This window comes from Odocoileus virginianus, chromosome 33 (assembly GCF_023699985.2).
Source record: "Odocoileus virginianus isolate 20LAN1187 ecotype Illinois chromosome 33, Ovbor_1.2, whole genome shotgun sequence".
Classification (NCBI taxonomy): domain Eukaryota; kingdom Metazoa; phylum Chordata; class Mammalia; order Artiodactyla; family Cervidae; genus Odocoileus; species Odocoileus virginianus.
The window spans coordinates 25,166,160-25,181,438 of record NC_069706.1 but is presented as its reverse complement, the minus strand read 5'-3'; the positions used below and the strand labels follow the sequence as shown (position 1 = coordinate 25,181,438).

General features: G+C 54.8%; 2 protein-coding genes across 5 annotated transcripts; both read left to right on the top strand.

The window, feature by feature from the left end:
- Window positions 1–268: 268 nt before the first annotated feature.
- LOC110131726 (uncharacterized) lies at window positions 269–10,103 on the top strand. 2 transcript variants are annotated; one of them, XM_020884585.2, is made up of 7 exons: window positions 269–452; window positions 681–716; window positions 1,690–1,833; window positions 2,086–2,241; window positions 6,958–7,368; window positions 7,631–7,715; window positions 10,017–10,103. In XM_020884585.2, the coding sequence occupies exons 2-5, from the start codon at window positions 711–713 to the stop codon at window positions 7,069–7,071; spliced, it is 420 nt and encodes a 139-aa protein (XP_020740244.1). In that variant the 5' UTR covers window positions 269–452; window positions 681–710; the 3' UTR covers window positions 7,072–7,368; window positions 7,631–7,715; window positions 10,017–10,103. The 2 variants fall into 2 exon arrangements, with proteins under 2 accessions (XP_020740244.1, XP_020740245.1); XM_020884586.2 differs by having other exon boundaries at window positions 269–465.
- ALDOA (aldolase, fructose-bisphosphate A) lies at window positions 7,901–13,550 on the top strand. Of its 3 annotated transcripts, XM_020884574.2 has the most exons (10): window positions 8,904–9,082; window positions 10,089–10,243; window positions 10,442–10,568; window positions 10,659–10,870; window positions 11,742–11,796; window positions 11,927–12,087; window positions 12,418–12,501; window positions 12,619–12,793; window positions 12,958–13,157; window positions 13,247–13,550. In XM_020884574.2, the coding sequence occupies exons 2-10, from the start codon at window positions 10,103–10,105 to the stop codon at window positions 13,340–13,342; spliced, it is 1,251 nt and encodes a 416-aa protein (XP_020740233.1). In that variant the 5' UTR covers window positions 8,904–9,082; window positions 10,089–10,102; the 3' UTR covers window positions 13,343–13,550. The 3 variants fall into 3 exon arrangements, with proteins under 3 accessions (XP_020740234.1, XP_020740233.1, XP_020740235.1); XM_020884575.2 differs by lacking the exons at window positions 8,904–9,082; window positions 10,089–10,243 and adding an exon at window positions 7,901–8,007; XM_020884576.2 differs by lacking the exon at window positions 10,089–10,243 and having other exon boundaries at window positions 8,905–9,082.
- Window positions 13,551–15,279: the final 1,729 nt, after the last annotated feature.

The window sequence follows — 15,279 nt, the reverse complement described above, 5'->3', positions numbered from 1 at the left end:
TGATTTTAACAATACCCCTGGGAGGCAGGCATTTCCTCGTTATACAGAGAAAAAAATGGACTCAGAGAGGCGCGGTGACTCGGCCGAAGTCACACAGCCAGTTGGCGGCATAGCCCGGGGGTTCAGTCTGGCCTTTGTGGCGCCGCAGGACCCAGCACACAAGGTGGATCTGAGCCAGGCGTGTAGCGGCGGGAACGCGCCCCTTCTACTCAGTAAGTGCGAGAAAGTCCAGCGCATCGCTACTAAAAAGAACTGGTGCCCACAGACCGGAAGAGGGAAGCGAGGCGCGAAGAAGGAATGTTGGGTCTGGGCGGCCACCGTAGGAGCGGTGCTCTCATCTCCATGGCAACAGCGAGAAGCGGCGGGAGGCCTCTGGGCGGTGCAGCCGCCACGGCGGATTGGAGCGGGAAAGGCGCGGAATCCGTGAACTGCCTGTGGCTCCGAGGGCGCAGGTGATGGGGTTAGGTCGGTGGAGGGAGCCCGGGGTTTAGGGAAAAACAGAGGGTCGGGCTGGGGCCTTCGAAGAAGGCGCTGCCCCGTACCCCCATCCTCACTGTTCTGACCAGAGACCATCGTTGGGCCTCAGTTTCCCCAAACGGGAAATGGGAGGAGGAGAACGGGCACCCGAGCCCAATGGCCCCTCTCAGTCACTGAGGCCCAGGACTTTCTCTCCTCTGCAGCTCCTGGACTGACCGGTGGTGTCCTGCCCCATGGACGTGAGTCTTAGCCCCCCCCCCCCCCCCGCCCCGTACCCGCCTCTGGCGCGGCCCCCTCGGCACCCCTAACTTACCCTGACTTTGCCTTTCTTGGCGCCTGGACTGGAACTCTTTACCCAACATAGACCCTTCCAGTTCAGGACAAGAGCTGTGAGACAGAAAGAGAGTGCAGGGTGGCCTTGCCAAGGCAGGGCACACCGCACTCTGGCAAGATGAGGAGTTAGTCGGGAAATCAAGGAGGAAAAGCATCCCAGGAAGAAGGAACAGCGTGGGCAGAGACGTGGATGTGAAAGAGAGGCCAGGGAACAGCCAGGACTTCAGTGTGGCTGGAGTATAATGGGGGACAGAGGGAGAGGCGGGCAGGGCTAGACTAGAGCCTTTGTCACTGAGAGAAGTTTGGACCGAGTCAGCGGGAGCCACTGATGGACTGTCGGGGAGGGATGAATACTCAAGGACAGCTGGTATGGAAAGGGGCACAACTGCAGATTGCAAGACAGAGGCCAGTACTGTGGGCTGAGGGGTGGCAGAGTAGTGCAATGGAAACACAGACAAAAGGTCTGTTTGGAGAGGCATTCTGAAAGGAAGAGCGATAAGTCTTGGAAAAGTCTAGAATGACCAACAGGTCTCTGATGGTGCTGAAAAGGGGATGACGAGAGAAAAGGCAGGTTTGGGGACAAGACGAAGATAAAGATGTTAGTTGCTATCGTGTCTGACTCTTTGCGACCCCATGAACTGTAGCCCGCCAGGCTCCTCTGTCCATAGGATTTCCCAGGCAAGAATACTGGAGTGGGTTGCTCTAGCCTTCTCCAGGGGATCTTCCCGACCCAGACAGTGTAGCCCTATTACTGTCTCCCCACCACATGGTGGCTGTTTCTCCCCGTTTCCCAGCTACCTCCTGCGTCCCTCCTGGTGTTTCTGTGTCCCCGCAGCCCCTCCACATCTCCGCGTCTCCCTTTCTTCCTGTGCTGTCCAGGCCTCCTCTAGCCCGTGGACTCCAACCCCGGCTCCCGTCAGCGGCCCCTCCCTGCTGCTCCCCATCCCCGCCATCGTCGTTCTCTCCGTGGGCATCTACCTGTTGCTGTTGGGCCTTGTGCTGCTGACCAGGCACTGCCTGCTGGTGAGGGGCCCGGTGGGGGCTGGAGGGTGGGCCCTGACAGGGGAAGAGGTTGGCCTGTCCCCCCATTTGCAGGCCCTTACCCTGAGACATCTTTGCCATTTAGTCTCCACATCGGGCCCTCACCTGGGGCCAGGAGACCCTCTTCTCCTATCCCCAGCTTAACCTTCTGCAGCCCCTCTCCCCAAAACCGGGACTTAGCTGTCCCTCCCAACCTGCCACCTGGCCCGGATCCTGAGCGCTGCCCTCTCCTAGGCCCAGGGCTGCTGCACAGACTGCAGCTCCCCCTGCAGGAAGCAAGGCACCTCCAGGCCCCAAGACTGTTGCCAGACCTGTGCCGAAGCCTGTGACTTCCCCCTGCCCAGCCCAGCCCGCTACTTGGATGCCTGCTGCCCCCAGCCCGCCGAAGCTGTGAGTTCTCGTCCTGGCTCCTGGCCCCTGAGTCCTCATCCTGGTATTCGTAGTGCATTCATTTTTTTTTCGGTTCAACAAAAGTTATTACGGAGCACCTATTCTAGGCCAGGCCTAGTTCCAGGTACTGGGTCAGGTGGAGACAGGCGAAAACAACATAAACAACCTATCAAATATTTTCTGGGAATGAAAGCTACTTGGAGAAAGAAGAACAGGGCAGTAGCTGGAGAAGGGTGACCTATGTAACATGCAGGGCATACTTCGACCTCTGAATATGGTAGTTAAAGAAGACAGAGCTCCTTCTGTTCCTGGAGTGAGTACAATGTTCTAGATACTGTGTGACTTCATTAACAACCTCCAGAGCTGGGTATTTTTAAAACCCTATGTACATATGTTTTTTTATTACAAAGTATACATAAAGAAATATATAGAAAGTACAAGTCACTTTATAAGCCAGCCCGCTAACCAAGGTTACTATGTTTGGTGTATGTCCCTTATATACTAATACACATACAGTGTTATCACTGTTGTATTTCACTGTTGGTAAAAATGTATGCCACAGGGACTTCCTTGGTGGTCCAGTGGCTAAGACTGCACTCCCAATGCAGGAGGCCCGGGTTCAATCCCTGGTCAGAGAACTAGATCTCACATGCCACAACTAAGACCTGGTGCAACCAAATAAATATTTTTTACAAAATGTATACCACACCTACTATTTCCTCCCAACTGCCACTTTCCCTTTTTAACTTGACATCACATCTTGGCTACCCATCCATGCATCTTTTATCCTCCTTTTGCAGGGGGGTATAACTTGGTTCAGGGACATTTAATTGCTTCCCCAGTGTTCCACAGGACAGTCTTGCACAGCAAATTGCTCCATCATGTGTTGAAACAGAACCTTCAGGGAGAAGCCTGGCTCACAGAGGACAGGCTGTTTTTGCATTTGTGGCTTTAAAGATGTTAAGTGTCATTGACCACCTTCCTAGGCCATGCTTATTTTGGGCTCAGAGATTTAGACAGCAAAGCTCCTGCCCTTGAAATCGGGACCTTCCCTAGGCAGGTAAGAGTGAGGGGAAAAGACCAAGCAAATGCAAAACTTGGCAGACTGCAGTTGCAAATCCCTGCAAGAAGTTTTGAGTTTCAAAATCAATTGCGGGGCAAGGAGTTCTCCTCTTTCAGATATAATCTGCTTCTGATTTCTCAGGAGTAGCGCAGAGATGAGGCCCAGGGCTTGGGCTCCAGGGATCAAGGGGAAAAAGAAGACCCTGTGTCCTCCCAACCTCCTATTTTATAGGAAATGCTTACTTACAAAATGATTTCTTGTTCTCTGCCCTGGGGACCCCACTCCCTCCACCTTCTGTCTGCAGGAAGGGATTGGTCAGGGGCTTCTCCTCCTCCCTGAGAATGAGGTGTGCTGTCTGGAGGGACTGATTCCGCTCACTGTCCCCTCCAGGGCTGCGGGGCATCCAAGCCAGGAGACCTGCAGGGCCTGATCCTATCCAGCTTCTGCCAGAGCCAGGACAGGTTCTAGAATGATGAATGGTGGGGCGGGGTCATTCCGTCCTTGGGCTGTCTTTCCACAAAGCACAGTAGGCCTCTGTATTCTTCAGTTTCCTTATAGTAACAAAAGCAACCGCAAATATTCACAGCTGCAGAAACTGGGGCACACAGAGGCCTCAAGCCTGGGCCGAGACACAAACCCAGGTTTCTCTTTCTCTCTATGGGAGAAGCTCACCTGTGCTACATCTTTCACAGGTGTGTCATGAGGACCTAATTCATTCATTCATTTATTTATCCACTTACCAAAGAGCTGAGACTTCCCTAGTGGCTCAGACGATAAAGAATCCACCTGCATTGTAGGAGACGCAGGTTCAATCCCTGGGTCAGGAAGATTCCCTGGAGAAGGGAATGGCTACCCACTTCAGTCTTCTTGCCTGGAGAATTCCATGGACAGAGGAGCCTGGCAGAGGGTCACAAAGAGTCAGACATAACTGAGAGATTAACACTTCACACTACCAAAGACTTATGAAGTTACTGTTGAGGAACTGTGCTGGGCCCTGGGGGTGCATTGGAAACAAGGCAGATGTGGCCCCAACCTTCATGGGGCTTACATTCCTGCAAAGGACAGAGAGAAATAACTAGGCAGTGACATTCAAGTGTGAGAAATGATGCAATCCGGGACAGTTCTGGTTCTTAAGCACCAGTATGATCAGAAGCAGGGATGAGGCTTAAACAGAAGGCCAGGCATCCAGGCCCCATGCCCAGTAGATTTGGAATGAGATTGGAATTTGCGAATCTTTAGCAAGTTCTTACATGGCAGACACATACACCAGGGTGAGAGCTACTGTTCAAGGGTAAGAGCTATCACCAGAAGAGCTCCCCTTGGTGAGAACTCACTGTGTACCAGGCACCATGCTTCGTGCCTTCCACTGATTCCCCAAGTGACCTGGGAAGGAAGTGTTCTACTTCCTAAATCCACTTCAGAGATGAGAAAAGTGTGTGTGTGTGTTAATTGCTCAGTCATGTCCAACTCTGCGACCCCATGGACTGTAGCCTGCCAGGTTCCTCTGTCCATGGAATTCTCCAGACAGGAATATTGGAGTGGGTTGCCATTCCCTTCTCCAAGAGATGAGAAAACTGAGGCTCAAATCACAAACTGGCCAGACCTGGGCCTGAATTAGATTCAAACCCCGAGCTCCAAACAGTAATGATGGCTGGCCTTTACAACCTCAGAGTAAAAGAAGTCAGAGTGAAAAACTCCAGGGCCTAGGGAAATAGAGGGTTAATGGTCACGCGGAGCCCTTGTTTAATGTACTTAAAAAGCAGGTTCCTTCCAGAAGCCACAGGGCTGCCGGGGAGATATCCATTAGCTACTTCTTAATGACCAGAGCCAAACCCTGCCAGGGGGAGAGAGCCAAGAAATGCTTTTAATACCCTCTTCTCTGAGATGAGGGCAGTGTGGCCTCTCTCAGCCCCTAGTTCTGCACACAGAATGACGGTGCAGTCCTCCAAAAACCCACAGAGCTGACTTCAGCCCAGAGCAGACTCCCCAGAGATGCCCCCAGACCACACCCCCATCACAAACAAGGAAGCCGCCTTGCTTCTCCCCTACGCCATGATATACTTCTGCCTCCTCCTAGAAAGACAATTCTTTTGGCAGGGGCCAATGCGCCCTCCCCTCACCAGAGCCCCTAGTGATATCTGATCTCACCAGTCATCCGACGCCGCACCCCGAAACCTCAGCTCTTCTAAAGGTCATTCCCCTATTCCTGGCTTGGCCCGGAGTCTGATTGAGCTGTGCAACTGTGCCTGTCACTAGCTCTGCCTCAGGAGCCAATCTTCTGTCACCCATCCTGGGTGTGACCCACTCCAGCCACTTGGCCTGACTTCAGTCCATGCCTGGAGCAGTGGCAGATCATCCGCGTCCCACTGCAGGAGAGGAGTGCATTGGAGTGGACTGGTTCTCCCTTCCTGTCTCTAAGGACATGCTGTTCCTATTCCATGAGAGGCAGACCTTCTGCCCCGTTTCTTCTTTGCCTGAAGGGGGAAAAATAATATGCTTTGATTGATTCACTCATTCAGCGTTCATTTGTATCTCAGGCACCTGCTGAGCCTGAGTCCCCTGGTAGCTCAGTGGGGACAGGAGGTGAACTGTCCCTGCCTTAGCAGCGCTTGAAAGAAGCTGGTATTCACGGCCCTGGGAAGCAGTGGGATCAAAGGGGGATCTCAGGGCTGGAAGCAGGCAGGCCCAGCCCCATCCCTGCCCCCTTCCCTAGTTGTATTCCTTTGCATAATCACTCCCCCTCTGAACTTTCATTTCCTTTTTCATAAGGAGGCCCTCTACTCAAGGTTCTGATAGAGAAAGAAATGTGACTCTCTTTTAACAGTAAAAAAATAAATATGAAAATTACCATTTTCAAGGAAAACTAAAAAGACTTTTAAAAATCATTTATGAACACAGTCTGTGCCTGGCACAGAGTAGGTGCTCAGAAATGGAGGGTGAATGAGATCCAGCTTGGCCTCAGGCCAAGGAAGAAATCCACAAAACCAGCAGGTTGTTTTCATAATAGTGTGTGTGTGTGCTTTCTCTGTCTTAATGACTTGCAACTGTATGAGGTTGTAAGGATATAGTAGAACCATCTCTGAGCTGAACATTGGCACGTAAGTGTGGGGCCAGGGCTAACTGATCTCTGGTCCTCAGTCTCCTAAGATAGGAAGAAAGAAAGGATGTGAGTGCATGCTAAGTTGCTTTAGTCGTATCTGACTCTTTGCTACCCCATGGACTATAGCCTGCCAAGTTCCTCTGTCCATGGGATTCTCCAGGCAAGAATACTGAAGTGGATTGCCATGCCCCCCTCCATGGGCTCTTCCCAACCCAGGGATCGAACTCAAGTTTCTGGAATCTCCTGAGTCTCCTGCACTGGCAGGCAGATTCTTTACCACTAGTGCCAACTGGGAAGCCCAGAAGAAATGACCCCCACTAAATGATTCCTTCCAGCTCCTTCCAGTTGTTAGGAACATTGCCTCCTGGCTGATTTCTCAACATCACAAGGAGGTGATTTGTTCCCATGAGTGGTGGATGGTACCCTCTGATCCACTGGGCAAGTGGGACTTTCCAGGCCTCTCTGTTCCCTTCTCCCTTGAAAAGGAAACAGCTTCAGCCTCTGGTCCCCCTTCCCTCGCTCACCTCCCTTACCCCATCCTCTTCTCCTGCAGGACTGGGCCCCTCGCTGCCCTCGCTGCTGCCCGCTCTGCGACTGTGCCTGTGCGTGCCAACTTCCTGACTGCCAGAGCCTCAACTGCCTCTGCTTTGAGATCAAGCTCCGATGACGACCCCTCAGGGTCCCTGCTCTTTGGGGAGTGGCCAGCCCCCAGGGCCCACAGGCCCTGTTCCCTGAGGGGACTCAGGACAACTTTCTCCAGGCCATTGGAACCACAAATGGCCTGCCCAGCTCACCCGCCTGGGAACCGGCAGTGGAGAGCCTGGCTCCCTGCAGAGTGGGACTCACAGAGCCCTTGGCCAGCAGGCCGGCAGCCCCTTAGCAGGGCCAGGAGAGAGGGGCTGGTGCTCCGGCAGGTCCCCCTGCCCTTGTCTTTCCCTCCCCAAGTAACTGATCATATTTGAAGGTGAGGATGGGGGACACTGCTCACCATCCAGAGCATGGGACAGACTTGAGCCTTGACTATCAGGATGTAGGGTTACCCCAGGCACACCCTGTCCATGGACTCTTGGTTATTTTGAGGTATGAGTGTAGTGCCTGCCTGTGCTCTGACTCTGAAGAATCAGGACAGCCCGTGTGAGGCCCAGAGTCAGGGGAGGGGGGATCTGAGGAGGAGGCAGGGAAGGCCAGAGGTCTGAGTCCCCTTACCCCTCCTTCCTTCCTCACAGATCGCTGTCCAGAGATTTATTTCTCTTGACAGCCCGTTGAGGGCCTCAGTCTGGATTTCCAAGGAAGAAATCTCTGAAGTACCCGGTGAGTGGGCAGGGGGCCTTCCCCCCCACCCCGAAAATAGGCAGGCCCACAAGCTTCTTCCCCATCCTTCACTTTAGGCCCCACGCTGGCGTGAATGTCAGGGGCTTCAGGTTTCCCTAAATATAGGTCCCTGCCAGGGGATCTGTGGTGAGCAAAGGGCAGGGGTCACCGGAGAAGGTCGGGAACATCGGCTGGGGGGAGGGCGGGAGCTGCCTTATAACCCAGCCCGGGCGGGGCCTGGCTCACTCGCTGCTGACCAGGCTCGCCCGCGCCTTTGGCTACCTCCTCACAGGTGGGCTCCAGTCGGACGGAGCGGGGTTGGGGTTGGGCTGAAGGCTCCGAGATTTAGGAGGGGAGACCTGGCCGGTAGGATGGGGAGGCTAGGAAAGGATCTGGGAGGCCGACAGCCGGGGGACGGATTTGATTTTGGAGAGGGAAGTCGGCGCCAGGGAGTTTTCCAAGGAATCTTGGCCACACATCCCCAGACTTGCTCGGCCCGAGCGGGTTCCCGCCTGGTCCCTCTTCCGCGGGCGGGCGGCGGGCGCGTGCGCATTCGCCGGCCACGTTGCCTCTCCGGGTCCCAGGAGCCGGACCTGCCGGGATGGAGCGCGCACGCGGCGGGGATACCCGCCGGCCGGGACACCCGGAACCGCTGCCGGCTCGCGCTCCGGGAGCCTGCCCGCGCCGCCCTCTCCTGCGCCGGGGCGGGTAGTCGCCGAGCCCCTGGATTCGGTTACAATGTGACATTCGCTGCCTCACCGCCACCGGAAGCTGGGGCCGCCCGATGGGCCTGCGGGAGGGAAGCTGAACGTCGCTGTTTTCGGGCTCTGCCACCCACTTTTCCTCCGACCCCACCCCATTCCCATCTCCTCCGGGGCCCAAAAATCGGCTGAGTCACGGCGCCCCGAAGCACGCCAGGCCGAGGGGAGGGGGGTCGGGGGAGGAGAGGAGGGAGGGGAGGGCGCCGGCGACCCGCGGGATGTGGCCCTAGTCACGTCCGAGGGGGAACGAGGGGGAAGGACTCGGGTTCTCGCTGCACAGTCCCCGCCTATGCACCGCCTCCTGGCTTCGCCTTTCGGGGGCGGCCTTTCGCACATTTCCTCGCCTGCCATTGGAAGCCAGGGCGCCTCCGGTCTCCTGGAAAGGGAAGAACCCGGAGGGGGGCGGAGCGGTGCCTTTATAAGGCCGGGCACCACCTCCTGCCCGCCCGCCTCCGCGCCCCACCTCAGGAGTAGAATAGGCTGCGTTCCTCTTGGAACGCGCCGCGGAACCAGAGTCCTGGTGACGAGTGCCGCGTTCGCTCCCTCAGTCCACTCCGCCAGCCCTCCACCGCTGCTCCCCTCCAGCCCGCCCCTCTCCTGTGCCAGGTGAGCGCCCCCCGCCACGTGCGAAGGTCAGGGAAGGGGTCGTGGAGAAGGATCCCGGGGGCAGAGGCGGGTCGGGCGTCCGCAAGGAGCGCCCCCCAACCCAGCCCCAGCATCTTCCTCCTCCGCCACCACCCACACGTTTGCTCCCAGCCCGGACTCCCCGACTCTTCCAGCATGAGCTCCCAGGGTTTGCTGCGCAACGCAGCGACCGCTCCGCGCGCTGAGTCACACCGGGGAGGAAGGAAGCCGGGCGAGATGAAGGGCCGTTCCCCGCTCCCCTTTTCTTGTTAAGACTCCGGGTGCAAAGATGATGGCCCTTTTGCCTCTGCAGGGATCCTAGGAGTCATCGAGGGGTGGGAGCCAGCTCATTTACTGCCTCAGGGTTCCCGAAAGCGGGTGGTTGGTCCCTGTCCTGGGAGACGGGTGCCCCTGGCCAGGAGGGGAAACCCCTTGGCAGCGCATGATGCCCGGTTAACACTTTCCCTATCTTTCCTTATCGGGTGACCTTGATTCTGAGCCTGGAACAGCTGCAGCCGCGGAGCAGACAGGAGCATTTTCAGGGAAGGGGTGGGGCGCTTGCCTGTCCTCCACGTTCTCTTACCCTGTATGAGCAGTGAGGACAAACCTCACTCCTTTCCTCCACCCCGGGCTAGGCTTCCTCCCCCGCCCTTTTCTGGGCTCCTGAGGACCACCCCCTTCACCACCACCTTTTTCCTAACACCTTCCTCCTAACACCCTCCCCCCACCTTGGGGGGAGCAGCCTGACCTTGGGTGTCCTTGAGGCAATGGAGCCTGGGCCAGCCCTGGGATCTCCGGTGGATTGGAAGGAACACTCCTATCGCAGCCAGAGATCTGAGTTCTAATCTCAGATCAAGCCCTTGGGTTGCTGTGTGACTTGAAACACAGCTTTTTTCCCTTCTCTGGCTTCTTTCAGATGAGGACGTTGGGCCTTCTGCCTTCCGCACAACTTCTCATTCCAAAATACTCCGTTTGGTTTTGCTTCCAGGCAAGGTGACCCCCATGGCACAGCGCAAGCCAGAAGGGTCCGGCTTCCACATGACCTGCCTGTCCATGGCTCTGGCCTATTCCTTTAGGCCAAATGCCAATATACAGCCCCACCCTCAGCTGGGTAACATCCAGAAAGAAACAGAGTTAGGAAAGGTACAGGAGGCAGGCCTAGTACAGGGAAGCTGGGTGTAAGGGAGAGCCTGGGGCAGGAAGTGCCCCGAGACCTGCCGGGAGTGGGGCAGGGGAGGTAGGGAGCCTTTCGCCTGACCTCCAGACAAGTGGCCCTGCTGGTTGAGAGACCAGGGGAAGACTCCACTAACTAGCCCTCCCCCATGTGTCTTCTCCGCCCAGGAACTGACAGGCACCATGCCCCACCAATACCCAGCACTCACCCCGGAGCAGAAGAAGGAGCTCTGTGACATCGCTCACCGGATTGTGGCTCCGGGCAAGGGCATCCTGGCTGCAGATGAGTCCACCGGTGCGGGCAGGGCACAAGGGGAAGAGGGTCCAGGGGTGGGGTTGAGGGGCTGACTGACCCCCTTAGTCCCCATGTGATGCTTTCCTCCAGGGAGCATCGCCAAGCGACTGCAGTCCATTGGTACCGAGAACACGGAGGAGAACCGGCGCTTCTACCGCCAACTGCTGCTGACCGCCGACGACCGCGTGAATCCCTGCATCGGGGGCGTCATCCTCTTCCACGAGACGCTCTACCAGAAGGCCGATGATGGGCGTCCCTTCCCCCAAGTTATCAAAGCCAAGGGCGGCGTCGTGGGCATCAAGGTGAGGGGGTCAGGCCTTGGGGTGGGAAATGTGAGAAGGATGTGTGTGTGCTAAGTGCTTTAGTCATGTCCGACTCTTTGCAATCCTATGGACCACAGCCCACAGCCGCCTCTGTCCATGGAATTCTCCAGGCAAGAATACTGGAGTGGGTTATCATGTCCTCCTCCAGGCGATCTTTCCAACCCAGGGATCGAACCTGCTGCGCCTCTTATGTCTCCTGCATTGGCAGGCGGGTTCTTTACCACTGGCACCACCTGGGAAGCCCAGTGAGATGGATGAGGGGCAAGGAAATCCAGGATAACAGGCAGGGGTCGGGGTGGGGATGAACTGGGTAGAGAGATTTGGGTGGAGTCTGCCCCGATCACCTCCAAATTGTGTGTAAGAAGCCAGTAACTTGTGGGACTTGCTTGGCATTTTAATCCTTGTGATTTTAAAAGCCACATGTTATACCATTGAAAAACCAGAAGCTAAAGGCCATGAAGTGTTTTGCTCACACTTTGTAAATGGTAGAGTTCAAGCTGTCTGTATCTTGTCTCTTGGGACCAGATACCATGGCTAAGTGAAACACTGGCAAACCAGGAAGGATACTTGAGAGATGAAGTAAAGCTGGGACAGGGTGGGGCTACAGAGGAGAAAAAGACTCTAGAGCAAGAGTTTTTGTTGTTGTTGTTTAAATACTATTTATCTGGCTGCACTGGGTCTTAGTTGCGACACACAGAATCTTCGCTCCTCATTGCGGAACATGGGTTCTTTAGTTGCGGCAAGCAAACACTTGGTTGTGGCGTGTGAGATCTAGTTCCCTGATCAAAGATTGAGAAAAGGGCACCAGAGACTACTTCCCATCCTATCTTGTTGCTCTCCACTCCCGCAGGTAGACAAAGGTGTGGTACCCCTGGCAGGAACAAATGGCGAGACAACCACCCAAGGTGAGAACCACTTAGCTCCTGGCCCTACTGATCAGCCCACCCTGGTCAGGACCCCTCTGGGTGCCCGGGCCATGTGGGAGCCACCCGCCACCTCCGCTGGTAGGCTCTGACCCCTCCATCCCCTCTTCAGGGCTGGATGGGCTGTCAGAGCGCTGTGCCCAGTATAAGAAGGACGGAGCTGACTTTGCCAAGTGGCGTTGTGTGCTGAAGATCGGGGAACACACCCCTTCTTCCCTCGCCATCATGGAAAATGCCAACGTCCTGGCCCGTTATGCCAGCATCTGCCAGCAGGTGGGCCTGTAGGTTCCCAGCAGGCCACGTCCCACCTGATTCCATTCCAGTCTGTCAGCTGGCCTGCCACCCATCTGCCAGCTTACCCCACTCCGAATCCTCACCAAGCTCCAGGCTTGGGTTCATCAAGGGCTCTGCGAGCAGAAGGGCAGAATAGGGATTATGTGGGTGGATCTGTGGAGAAGGCTAATCTCCTCCAATCTGTTTTGAATCGGGAGGGCTGTGTAGCCAGGAGTTGTGGTGATAAGATCTTGGCAAATAGCTGTGGAGGGCTGGAAGTGGGGCTCTGGGTTAGGAGGCCTCATTGCTACCCTGTCCCTCACCCCACAGAATGGCATTGTGCCCATCGTGGAGCCGGAGATCCTTCCTGATGGGGATCATGACTTGAAACGCTGTCAGTATGTAACCGAGAAGGTAGGTGGCGTGCCTGCCTGGGCAGTGAGGTGGGCTAGGGAGCTGGATTGGGGCCCCTGGGGATGACCCTCGTCCCCCCAACTCCACCTCACCCCACTTTGGTCCGCCCTGCCGTAGGTGCTGGCTGCTGTCTACAAGGCTCTGAGTGACCATCACATCTACCTGGAAGGCACCTTGCTGAAGCCCAATATGGTAACCCCAGGCCACGCCTGCACCCAGAAATACTCTCACGAGGAGATTGCCATGGCAACTGTCACGGCGCTGCGCCGCACAGTGCCCCCTGCTGTCCCTGGTGAGACCCATTCCTCATCTTGACCTCTGGGAGGTAGATGAACTTACCCGTGATCCTTGTGCCCCTGTGGTCTTGATTTCCAGGTCAGCTTCTAGGGCCTCCTTCCAATCCCCTGGGTTGCTTGACTACAACCCCTACCCCCATGTCACCCCCTCATTCTACAGGGATCACCTTCCTATCCGGAGGCCAGAGTGAGGAGGAGGCGTCCATCAACCTCAACGCCATCAACAAGTGCCCCCTGCTGAAGCCGTGGGCCCTGACCTTCTCTTATGGCCGAGCCCTGCAGGCCTCTGCCCTGAAGGCCTGGGGTGGAAAGAAGGAGAACCTGAAGGCTGCCCAGGAAGAATATGTCAAGCGAGCCCTGGTAAGGATGGGGCAGGAGGTGGGCAGGGTGCTGGGGTGCACGGGATTCTGAGAAGGGACCTTCTCACTCTGGCTTCTCTCCCCTCTTAGGCCAACAGCCTTGCCTGCCAAGGAAAGTACACCCCAAGTGGTAAGGCAGGGGCTGCAGCCAGCGAGTCCCTCTTCATCTCTAACCACGCCTACTAAGCCGATGTGTTCTAAGGCTGCCCCCTCAACACTCCAGGCCCCGTCCCCTCCCACGCTCACTCTTGAAGAGAGGGGGCTTCATCTGGGGCTCCAGGCTGCTCTTTCCCGTCACTCTTGCCTCCTTGTGACATTGGTGCCTGGTGTTGTCTCTGTACGCTAACTCCACCATTTCCAGCCTACTGCCAATAAACAGCTATTTAAGGGGGAATCTGGTGTCCATGTCTGGTCTCTAGGGCAGGGGAGGCCTGGGGGAGGTGGCAGAGCCCAGAGAAGAAAGAGCGCTTGCTTTTTGCTCTTCTTTCTGGAGCAGAAAAGTAGGTGAAGGAGATGGACTCCTTTAGTACTCTGTTTGATGCTTACTCGGGGCTTCATGAGAAAAGCTTGTGGATTTTCTTCCGACCACACAGTGTTCTGCTCCTTCCACTGGCAGCATCTGATAAGGCCTTTACAGTTAGGAAGTGTGTGTGTAACTGCCATTCTTAGGAGGTTGCAGCCTTAGCCTCAGTTTTAGGCCCAGAACTCACAGGTATAGAAGGCCCCTGTGACATACACACACAAAAAAATAGCCACTGACAAAAAGTAAGCTATAAACTGGGCAACATGATAAGTATTCTATAGCAGTAGGCTATTATTCCCAATTCGTCCTTAAGACATCTTGCTGGGAAATTTATTGATTGAAACAAGATTATGAATGCATATCCTTAATCTATACTGTTGAGCTCATCAGTCTTCCCATCTTGAAAAGGAGAAGGGATTAGGCTGACTTCTGAGCTGTGGAACCCCTTGAAGAACCTGAGATCCCAACGCCCACATCAACAACATAGACACACAAATGTGTACAAACAGAACTGTGGAGCTCAGGTTCCAGTTTAAGAACTGAACCTCTGTGGCTTCTGCATTCAGTGTAGCCAGAATGAGGGTCCTGAACTTACCCTATGTTATGCCTGGAACGCGTCCCCATTCACCCAGGCTGTGGAGTACAGTAACAACACCAGATCTTTTCAGGTATTAAAGATTCTAATCATAGCCAGGGACTGCATTAGTCCTGCCACTGCCCAAATTTCCTGATGTGAACCCTTTCCTGTCTGAGCTCCACTTTAGAGGAAGAAAAAAAATTTTCATCTTTCCAATCACTGGATCTACTGAATCCCTATAGTCATCTGCATAGAAGCCTAGCACCTCCTGGGAGTTAAGAACTTTGTCCTTTCCCTTTCTCTGAACATTTGCATCTGTTGCCTACATCCAAAACCGAACTGTATCTAGTGTTCCTTCAAATTGGCCGGCCTCACTACTGTACCTAGCCTCACTCAGCTCTCTGTGAAACAGCCTGAAGTAAAGCAAATAATTGAGGGTCCATAGAAGATAGCAAAAAGGACATTCCAAAAGGCCTCTGGCACCAAGAAGTTCGTTTAAAGACCAGTCACTTCCTCTGCCTGCAGCAAGAAACTAGGGAAGCAGAGGACTTCAAATGCCAGTTTAGGGTGTTTATTTTATAAAGTTTATAACAACAATGTGAACGCCAGAAAGAATAAGTGGCAGAAGGAGAAGAAGTTAGAACTCAGGTCACAGCTTCCTGGGTTCAAATCAACTTTGATTCAAACTCAAAAGTTCTTAGCTATGCAACTGTAAACAAGTTACTTAACCTCTTTTAGCCAGTTTCCCTCTCAAAAAAACAATACAACTGCAGACAATAAGCAGCTGAGTTCAAGGGACCATTCTGGAATCGGGGAGGTCCTGCTGACTGAGGTATATGCTTGGTGTGGGGAAGGTGAAGTCCTTTTGGCTTCTAATTTCAGAGGTCCCCAGGGCAGATTTCTCTGGGACCCTGGAAAGAGACTGGAATTCCTTCACCCACTGAACAAATACTTATGTATGCCAACTGGGTCCAGCCTTGTTCAAAGTAAGCACTGGGCTCCAAGTGTGAAAAGTGAAAGTGA